Below are 11,191 nucleotides of genomic sequence, written 5' to 3'. Positions count from 1 at the left end.
GAGTGATAAAGGCGGTCTTCCACTCATCGCCTTCCCGGATACGGATGAGGTTGTAGGCACTAAGAAGATCGAGCTTGGTGTAAACGGATGCCCCTCGGAGTTGTTCCAGGGCGGCTGGGACCAGAGGAAGGGGATAGCGGAATTTAACGGTGGCTTGGTTGAGGATCCGGTAGTCGATGCAAGGGCGCAAGCCTCCGTCCTTTTTTCCCACGAAGAAGAAACTCGAAGCGGCAGGGGATACTGATGGTCGTATGAATCCGTGGTCGAGAGCCTCTTGGATGTACTCCTCCATGGCCTTCTGCTCCGGGATGGACAGAGGGTAGATCTTACCTCGCGGTAGGACCGCCCCAGGCAGCAGGTCGATCGCGCAGTCCCATGGCCGATGCGGGGGTAGAATGGTGGCTTGGCGTTTATCGAAAACATCCTGGAACGCCCGGTAGGGAGAGGGAATCTCGGGAGACGGTTCTACTGGTGGGCTCTCTACGGAGGTGGTGGAGAGTGGAACGGTCGGAGTGGTGGAAGAAACTGGAGATTTCGTCACGGAGGGAAGACAGCGCTGGAAACAGTCGTGGCCCCACCGTAGAACCTCGCCGGTGGACCACTGAATGTGAGGCGAATGGGTCTCCAACCAGGGGCGTCCCAGGATGATCTCAGCCGTCGAGCCCTCCAGCACCAGAAAGGATATCTCCTCCCGGTGGAGCCAGCCGATCTCCAACCCCAGGTCCGGGCTACGATGTCCAACCCGGCCGCGTCCCAGTGGTTGTCCCAGAATGGTTTGGACTTGGAGTTTGTGAGGGATGGTTCGTTGCCTGGTTTGGAGCCGGTTTAACGTGGACAGTGCAATGAAGTTGGCCGCTGATCCGGAGTCGATCAGCGCCTGGACTGAAATGGAGCGGTTCAGGTAAGTGATAGTGGCCGCAGTGAATTTCAAGGAGGAGATAGGCAATGGTAACTGGACTGTACTCACAGCTGGTCGGGGCGGGCGAACGGGACAGGAGGCGAGCAGATGACCGGAGGCTCCACAGTACAGACACAGCCCGTTGGTGATTCGCCGATTCCTCTCGGATACTGGCAGGTGAGTGGTACCGACCTCCATGGGTTCTGGTGCTGGAGGACTGTGGTGGCGGGGCACAGGATCGCTGGATGATGCTCTCAATGCCGACGTTGTCGTCATAAACCGCGAGCTGGAGGCGGATATCTGGATGTAACCCATGACGGTAGGCTGTGATGAGAGCAGACTCACTCCAACCGAGAGTGGCAGCGAGGGTGCGAAATTGCAGCGCATATGAGGCGACGGACGATCTCCCTTGTCTCAGGCGGTACAGCTGGTCCTGGACGGAGATGAAATGGGCTGACTGTGAGAACACCTCGGTGAAATGGCCGGAGAAAGCAGCGAATGTCCGGGTAACTGGGCCTCGATCCTTCCAAAGGGCGTGAGCCCAGTTGAGCGCTCGTCCTCGCAGGAGGGAGATGAAGAAGGCCACTTTGGATCGTTCCGTGGGGAAGGATAACGGATTCATCTCCATATAGAGCTCGCACTGCAAAAGGAAGCCGCTGCACTCCTCCTCCTCGCCTGAGAAGGGCGCTGGTTGGGCCATGGGACTGGCAGAGGCAGATGCAGAAGAAGTGGTCACGGTGGATGTGGCGAGTGCTGGAGTGCTGGTCCGGGGAATGGTAGGAGGAGGTGGGGTCGGTGTAGCGCTGGTGCTCGGGGTAGATTGCTGCATTATGTTGGTCTGGTCTTCTGTCACAGACTAGAAGGACACAGATGGATGAGTGTAACCAGGTTTATTGAGACAGTGGGTATGATAGACAGCTGGTAAGTGAGGAATGGATAGAGTTCGGTTCAGGAGTGGGAAACAGTCTGATAATGGATTTCTTATCTTAAGCAGGGCTGGAAGATGGTAAGCGGCGGCAGTAGACGGTTGACCAGAAGGATGACCGGGGACCAGGAGCGGATGAGAAGCAGACGGGCAGAAGTAAGCGGGTAAGTATTCCACAGATGAAGGCAGTAGTGTAGCGGGAGTCTGTAGTCGAAGTGTCGACGAGACCAGACGGTGAGTGACTGTGAGGAGTGAGTTTATAAAGGGAGGATGATTGGGACGGTGATTGAAGCGGGCAGGTGACAGTGATTAGTATACTGGGGAGCTGGAACGAGTGGGCGGAGTGAAGGTGTCTGGTGCTGACGCTGATGGATCCGTGACAGTCTGATGCCTAATTGTACGACACCTGACATTGTTTTTCCTGAGACCTGAAGCTTTTCAGTCTGAGGCATGATGCCTTGTCTTCATATGTCTGAGGATGTCCTAAAATGTACACCGTACCGCTGAGAAACAGCAGGAGAACAGGGGAACAAATGTATTATGTGCAATGATGAGAAAGAAGAAAAATGAAGCGATCTGGGGAGGAAAAAGGGAAAACTGGACAGAGCCAACACAAAGAAAAGAATAAAACAGAAAGGATCTTTCTCACCCGTTTCAACTAAACCTTCCGAATACAGAAGAAAAATGTAGAAAGAAAAGTCTTCCCTATACTTCCCTACTCTATCTATCAAAAGAACAATGACAGCGAACGGCACATGCCCCTAAACCTAGTGTGTGTAAACTAAATAAATCAGAACTAAGTGTGTCCGATGTACGTCACGTGACATCACTTCCCTTTTCTATATGTAGAAATAAAGGCCAGCGCATCAGCCGTTGATTAGCATTATACATACGGGAAAGTAAAAGGAGGGAGTTGTGACCCCTATAGACAACAGTGTGCCGGATGGAAGAGCCGAAGTAAACTTCACAGAACTGCAAGAAAAACAACAACGCCAAAGTTTCCTTTTCAACTGTCGAGTAATTCCCTTGATGTTTATATAACTTACGGGAGAAAAAGCACACTGATGGTCCACATCCTCGCCGTCTAGAAGCAAAACTGCTCCAGTAACTCCATGTATCCGCGCTCGCATCAACTTACAACTCAAAGAGCGATCCAAACTCAGCCGAAACTGGGCAGCTTTACAACAGAGCTTTAACACTCTCAGATGCAGTCGAGAGGACAAATATCATCATTTAATACTTCTGTTTATATCATCATGATCACTGAGATATACTGTGTTTCAGGAACCAGTGGAGATGATCATGTGTTCATCAGTTCTGGTGTAGATGTCTCTCTGTCCTGTAATAAAGATCTTTCTGACTGCAAATCAACATCATGGACCCACTCTAACAGCTTCGGACATTCATGGGTTGAACTGATTACTGGAGGGATAAAGAATAAAGACACAGAGAGACATGAGAGACTGAGTCTGGAGTCTGACTGCTCTCTGAACATCAAGAACGTCACTGGAGATGATTATGGATTATACAGATGCAGACAATATGTGAACGGAGAACAACAAGGAACTGATGCTTATGTTTATCTGCATGTTCTTCATGGTAAGTTTATGATTATGTGTTCAATATAAAAAGAGCAGATTCTCCCTTTAAACTCAGATGATGATTGAAGAGTCTGTGATTTGTGTCTTGTGTTCAGTTTCAGTGTCTTCATCATCATCATCATCATCATCATCTTCATCAGCATCATCATCTTCATCATCATCATCCTCACAGACTGAGATCAGTCCAGGCCGCTCTGTGACTCTCTCCTGTCAGTTGTATTCATATACTGGATACTCCTGTGATGATCGGGTTCATTCTGGGGGAGTTGAGCTGTTGTGGGTGAATCAGGCTGGTGTTGATCTGAAGACAGACTCCAGATATCAGATATCATCATCATCATCATCATCATCATCTCCAGATCACTGTATCATCACTCTGACTACAACACTCCTGGATGAAGATGACAACAGAGAGTGGAGATGTCGGCTTACTCGGGGAAATCAAGTCCAGACGTCAGTCAGATACACTGTCAAGTATTCAGGTGAGGAAACAGTGTTAGAAGAGCCTCATGATGTCAGGAACACTGAGGTCTATCAGTATCACTGAACCAGAACAAACTGAGGGAACAAAAGCTTCTTTGACTCTCACAGAAGAGGAACTCAAAGCGTTGCTTCAAACTAATGAACTGCAGTGAAGTCACAGTCCAACTGTTCACTCTTTATGTAATGTGATGATCACAGTTAAAATATGATGCTCATATTGTACAGTATGAATCATCTGAACTAACATTGATCTTCACAGCTCAAGCTGATTCAACGACAGCAGTGAATCCAGTCCACATCACACACTCTCAGGATCCCTCAACTATAAACACACACGTTTCTAAAGGCACATCATCACTGTCTTTCTCACATCAGTGCTTTTCAGTGCGTAATGCTGGAGTTATCTTCAGTGTTCACTCATCTAAATATGACTGTCATATTCTACAGGACCATTGGACCATTCTACAGGACCACACGTGATCTCCACAGTTGATCCGGCATCAGAAACTGTCGTCGGTGTGAGTGCTGGATTATTATACAGAGGTACGACACGTTGATTTAGACGGACAGCTTTCTAACATTACACTATCAGTCCGTCTGTAAATGCTTCATCAATAACTGTTGATAGATGAAGACCCTTGACTTCAGTCATGTCCAGTTTCTCTTCTTCTTCCTCTCATGTTTCCTGCAGTGATTGTGAGTATTGTTGAGATGGCAGTGTTTGCTGCTCCTACTGTGATTCTTCTTCAGATCATCTGTGCAAGAAGAGCTGGTGAGTTTGAGCCGCACACACTCTGAAGATTCACACTCGTCTGATCTGAACATCTGCAATCATGATAAACACACACCAGAGGTCAGGCAATGCTTTTATTTTGCAGGGAGGAAGGACTCGAAGCCCCCGGAGGAAATAGAGATGCCCACAATATTACAGTAAAACACTGATGAGTTCACAATCTGCAGCAATATTTACAATAGCAAACACTTTTTTATCTCAATAATACTTTTATTAGGATTTATTTTCATTTCTATGGATATTTGCCTACAGTCATGTTCTTGAGCTTCATCTGTAAACTGCTGTAAATATAATATTAAATACAGTAATGGACAGACTCAGACTGTATAATCGTCTCTCTGTTCTGTGTGATGGAGATGATCTGAGGATTATTGTATTATTGATTCCTCATCTGTTTTTCATGTTGAATGATTGCTACTAATATTCTTAATAAACCTCTGCAGTTGTGTTTAATATGTCTCCTTTCCTGAGATGTTCCCCTTCATGAGCTCGTAATGTATGGTAATATAGAAGAGTAAGTGTGAGTATTAAAGGCTCAAGTGTTGATGAAATATGTGTGTTTCAGCCGTTTCTTGAAGATGGCTAAAGCCTCGTCAGCTCAGGTTGAGTCGGGCAGCTCATTCCTGCAAATCTGCAGCTCTAGTAATGTGCTCTGCAGCCCAGTTTTATTTCTAGAACGGCATGCAGGAAACTGCTCAAATAAGGAAGTGAAACTATCAGTAATGCTCTCGTGTCAGTGTCTGGTTGTGTTTCCTTGTTTGTCCACTAGATGTCCTCCTTCCCCTCGGTGTCATGTAATTCTGGAACTGCATTTCCCAGCATTCTGTCTGTCACTGTCACTCATCTGTTCATTGCACTCAGCTGTTCCCTGTAATCATTGTTCCCAGCTGTTCTGTGTTAGTCTTGTTAGTTCTGTGTATATATTCCCTGTCTGTGTTTACGGATTCGTTGCTGAATGTCACCAACACTTCCGAGGTCTGTTTTCTTGCCTGTTCTTGTTTTGTTTCTTGTTTATTTGTTTATTGGACTGCTAAAATGGATTTTGACCCCTGCATGGATGACTATGAGTTGGATTGCCCTGATAATAAATATGCTACATTTGGATCCACCTGTTTCCCTGTGTGTTCCCGTGACAGAACGAATCTGTCAAATAATGGATCCAGTAGCATGAACATTTTTCAGGGCTTTGCCTTATTGGCCCGCCGGACTGAGGTCAAGGTGGTCAATTCCCCTGAGAACCCGGCCACCGATGACCGAGAACCTTTTAGGGGAACCCGTCTGGCCAAGTTTTCTGGGACTCGTGGAGGCCGCAGGAGAGGAGGTCCTAGAAGTGAGCCCCGAAATCACTCTCCACTTTGGTCTTTCTCCGACCATGGGCCGGTGATGCTCAGCCCAGAGCTTCCTTCACCGCTGGTCCTGTCCTGTTCACGTCCCATCTGCCCAGCGAGAGACCGCTCATGTCCCGTCTGCCCAGCGAGAGAGTGTTCACGTCCCGTCTGCCCAGCGAGAGAGTGTTCACGTCCCGTCTGCCCAGCGAGAGACTGTCCACGTCCCGTCGGCCCAGCGAGAGACTGTTCACGTCCCGTCTGCCCGACGAAAGACTGGTCAGGTCCCGTCTCTATCCCTGAGCTTGGACTATCTGGAGTGTCTGATTAAGACGTTGGAGAGACCTGTCCCTGAGCCGGTGCCTGTCCCTAAGCCGGTGCCTGTCCCTGAGCCGGTCCCTGAGCCGGTCCCTGAGCCGGTCCCTGAGCCGGTCCCTGAGCCGATCCCTGAGCCGGAGCTCATATTGGTTCAGGACCCAGCGTTTTTGTTTGTGTTTGTGTCTGTTCTTGTGACCGTGTCTGTTTTAGTGTCAGTTCCTGAGCCAGCGCCTGTTCCCGTGCCGGAGGCAGAGCCAGCGCCTGTTCCCGAGCCGGTGTCTGGTCCTGAGGGATCTGCTCTGCCCTGGCTGCCCGAGGGGTCCGCACCGTCTTGGCCACCTGAAAGATCTGCTTCGCCCTGGCCGCCCGAGGGGTCCTCCCCGCCCTGGCCACCCGAGGGGTTTTTACTGCCCTGGCCACCTGAAAGATCTGCTCCATCCTGGCCGCCCGAGGGGTCTTCACCGCCCTGGCCACCTGAAAAATCTGCTCCGCCCTGGCCGCCCGAGGGGTCTTCACCACCCTGGCCACCCGAAAGGTCTGCTCCGCCCTGGCCACCCGAGGGGTCTTCACCGCTCTGGCCACCCGAGGGGTCTTCACCGCTCTGGCCACCCGAGGGGTCTTCACCGCCCTGGCCACCCGAGGGGTCTTCACCGCTCTGGCCACCCGAGGGGTCTTCACCGCCCTGGCCACCAGAGGGGTCTTCACCGCCCTGGCCACCAGAGGGGTCTTCACCGCCCTGGCCACCAGAGGGGTCTTCACCGCCCTGGCCACCCGAGGGGTCTTCACCGCCCTGGCCACCCGAGGGGTCTTCACCGCCCTGGCCACCCGAAGGGTCTTCTCCGCCCTGGCCACCCGAGGAGTCTTCTCCGCCCTGGCCACACGAAAGGTCTGCTCTGCCCTGGCCGCCCGATGGACTACGTGTCTCGCCCTGGCCACCCGATGGACTCTGTGTCTCGCCCTTGTCCTCGGTTAAGCCCTCACCCCTTGTTCCTGTCTCCCTTCACGGACCTGGCCCACCATCCCTCCCCCTGATCCTCCACCGTTCCACCTCCCTCCTGAACTCTTGTGATTGTGTTGTAGTTGTTGTCGTGGAGTGTCTGGTAGCCACTCCGTAGAGGGGGGGGTTATGTCACAGTGTCTGGTTGTGTTTCCTTGTTTGTCCACTAGATGTCCTCCTTCCCCTCGGTGTCATGTAATTCTGGAACTGCATTTAGATTAGATTTAGATTAGATTTATTTGACCACTTAAATATAAAAATATGAAGAACAGTAAGAAAACTGTTGCATACATTAAAATCAAATACAAAAGTAGTCAGGGATAACACAATAAAGCCCGAAGACTTATTTCCATTGTGGTCCCTTATAAAGGCAGCAGAAGAAGTCAAGTGGCAACACATCACACATCAATCATTCACATACATAAACCATTCATTCACATACATCAATCATTCACATACATTCACATGCATTTCCCAGCATTCTGTCTGTCACTGTCACTCATCAGTTCATTGCACTCAGCTGTTCCCCGTAATCATTGTTCCCAGCTGTTCTGTGTTAGTCTTGTTAGTTCTGTGTATATATTCCCTGTCTGTGTTAGTTTGTTTACGGATTCGTTGCTGAATGTCACCAACACTTCCGAGGTCTGTTTTCTTGCCTGTTCTTGTTTTGTTTCTTGTTTATTTGTTTATTAGACTGCTAAAATGGATTTTGACCCCTGCATGGATGACTATGAGTTGGATTGCCCTGATAATAAATATGCTACATTTGGATCCACCTGTTTCCCTGTGTGTTCCTGTGACATCTCGTGTGTTCAGAGCAGATGTGTGTTGCCCTTCTCAGACATGTTTAACACACATGTAAAGACACTTCACTGTGGTATAGTGTCAATAAAGATCAACTCTAGCATGATTTACACACTCATATTGTCAGGAGTGTGACTACGCCAACATGTGTATTATACGGTCCACTTTAAACACAGTCTGCGGTCACGGTAAGTAGTTTATTTTCATGTGCTGAGCAACAAAGTCTCTTCTGTGTAAATTAGCCACATGGTCAAATCTGTATAGCCGGTGTGTGCTGAGCACAGGACACTTTGTTGATCGATATCTATTAACTCGTGTTCAACCAACAGGAATGTCTGTGTCCAAAACAACAACACAAGCTCTCTGACATTAGGTGGCGCTCATGTAAAACCAGTAATACGAAAGGGATAGAGTGTGTATGGCATTCATCTTTCAGTCGAACACAATCAGAGTTATATTAAAAATGCACTTTATGATGGCAGTGAAATGCTGTTTCTGTCTTAGTGCATCTATTGATGGTAAAAGTGCACACACTGCTCTGGGGCTTTAATAAAGGCCTTCTGAAGCAGCGAAGTGTGTGTAAGAAAACACATTTAAAACTTTATAAAGTAAAATAACTAGCTTCCGGCCAAACACATATACGGATTTGGACTTTGTGTTGTGTTTGTGTTGTGGATTATGTGTCAATATGTCTGTATTGTACAGTTTGTTGAACCATAATCCACAACACAAACATTTCATCTGCTATCCACATAACAGTGTGTATTAATTATTTATTTCTTATGTGGTTTGTAACGTGGTGGTTGTGCCAGTGTCAAAGATGAATTTCTGTCCAGTACATCTGAACAGACAATGAAGTTAATCAAATCAAATTCACATTCATGTTATTATATGCCTATATATAGATGTCAGTCGGATATGGACTTGATTTATGGTAATTGAGAATGAACGTGCACGCGCATCCCATTTACGACAGGTTGGAATTCATTAACACACACATTTCACTATGACATCTGACGTTTATGATGTATTTGTAAATCATGAGAAGAGTTTTCGGGAAGGTCTCTTTACTCGCAAATTACTCTCATATTTACATATTTATGAATGAGACTCACTGTGAGGAACTGCAGGCACTCCGGCCAACGGTGACGTCACGTCCCTCTATTTATAATTTCTGAACATTGAATCTCAGAATTTATTCCCCCTTTTCTCATGGTTTCTCAATAGAGTTCATACAAGTATAGAGTAGAAAAGCAATAATTCTAATCATTTGCTCAGTGACAACATGCCCCGCCTGCACAACTGGGACAAAGTTCTCTTAAATATAGGATTTAAACCCGGCTAGTCTGTCTTCTGCTGTCACACCAGCATTCAAGAACTATCTCAAGATATAAGATAAAATAATATCAGACTTGTTTAAAATTAACACAAGAAACTTACTTTTGCTATGGTTAAATAAATGTTCAGTAATATCTTAAATACATAGGCTATATTTTTTTTAAAATTCTATAGTGTTGATATGGCAACTAGAAAATTCGTCCGCTAAACTCCATAATGTGTCGTCTTTCAAATCAATGCCAGTTGGAACTCCTAATCAAATGATAACATTAATTACTGCCAGGTGGTGGTTAATTAATTGAATTAACGAGATGAATGCGTTCCTGATATATTAGAGTCTGAAGAGTGGCTTGATAAGGGTTAGTCTTGGCTGATCTGTCCTCATGGCTGTGAGGGAGATTTGTGTTTGGAAGAAGCTCATTTTCACCCTTTTTCTCTTTGCTGTTGATGGACTTAAAGAACCAGGTCAGTACCATTAGGCTTTGAAGTGAACAGAAGCATTCTGTTTTTATGTTGGAGTTGTTTCCTAAACTTTACAGATGGTGAAAATAAGCTTTGTGAACCATTGAAGCTTTCCTTCAACACCATTACTACTCTTGGTTTGTTTGCCATCCAGTGATCAAATGGATGACGGTCCTGTTTTGTTTTTTCTGCTTTGCTTTGTTTCTGGTTTAGATTAGGTGAGCTATTGGCTGATCTGAACCATATACTCTTTATCATCTTTACAGGACATCCACTTTAAGCCACAAAGTTGATATTCTTCACTGTTTGTTTGGAATTTCTCTCGCAGATGTAATGGTGTCTAAATCTGCAATGGTGTCCTTTTATGTTTGTAGTCGGCAGAGTCAGATTTGTGGACCTCCTGGTTCCTTATTTTGAACCTGGATCAATGCTTAATGGAAAGGTAAGCAAAATGTCATCCCTTATCCCAGAAGCCTTCAAATTGTTTCCCTTTCCTAACCTTGATTATTCCTAACAGACATCCGTGACTCGTTTGGATAAGACTCCAGTTGCAAACAAAGTGACGGTGTCGATATGGCTCCAGCAGTGCAGATTCTGGTCTACAGAGTTCTTCCCAGTGAGAATGCAGCTGTGCTCTCTTACCACCCTTGACTCCAGTGTGGACCATCGGCCATTCGGCCTCCCTCTGTTGGACATTACATCTTCTTCGCCATGGACTTGCGGCCCATTCGCTGCCCTACGGCTCTCCACCTCTTTCGCCTTTGACTAGCTCCGCCCTCCCTCAGGTTCCACCTCCATCTATGGTTGCTGCAGCTCAGCCTCTAACCTCAGGATCGCTGCTTCCACTTCAGGGGGTCGGCGCTGTGGCCTAGTCGCGGTCGCCTAGGTCTTTGTGTCTCACTGCCTCATCGCTTCTCTGGCTACATGGTGTGCTCCACCTCCATCACCTCCGGTAATCCCCTTGGTAATGTTGGGACTCTTCACTCCATGGCTACTCCATTCTGCGACGCCGCCGTGGGATGCAGTCCTGACTGTGGGCTGGGTCTCCGTCTGCCCTTCCTGCTCAAGGTCATCCCCCTGGCTGTCACCACCATCTGCACCAACCTTTTTTCATGGTTCTCTTTGGCTTTTTATTGTCCTCCAGCTAAGCCGCATTCCTTCCGGATGGACTCCTCCGCCCAAGTCGTCCGTCCCGTCCCGTCCGCCCAAGTCGTCCGTCCCGTCCCGTCCGCCCAAGTCGTCCGCCC

The 11,191-nt window shown here is 47.7% G+C and overlaps 1 protein-coding gene across 1 annotated transcript; it reads left to right on the top strand.

Moving 5' to 3' along the window:
• Positions 1 to 2,219: 2,219 nt before the first annotated feature.
• Positions 2,220 to 5,153, top strand: LOC148981808 (uncharacterized). Its single transcript, XM_089129200.1, has 5 exons — positions 2,220 to 3,422; positions 3,520 to 3,906; positions 4,355 to 4,450; positions 4,599 to 4,679; positions 4,786 to 5,153. Exons 1-5 carry the CDS (start codon positions 3,029 to 3,031, stop codon positions 4,839 to 4,841), a joined length of 1,014 nt encoding a protein of 337 aa, XP_088985326.1. The 5' UTR covers positions 2,220 to 3,028; the 3' UTR covers positions 4,842 to 5,153.
• Positions 5,154 to 11,191: the final 6,038 nt, after the last annotated feature.

Source organism: Pimephales promelas, chromosome 3, assembly GCF_988280905.1.
Source record: "Pimephales promelas chromosome 3, fPimPro1.hap1.1, whole genome shotgun sequence".
NCBI lineage: Eukaryota > Metazoa > Chordata > Actinopteri > Cypriniformes > Leuciscidae > Pimephales > Pimephales promelas.
Note: the sequence above shows the minus strand (reverse complement) of the source record. Positions and strands in the feature narration are given on the sequence as shown.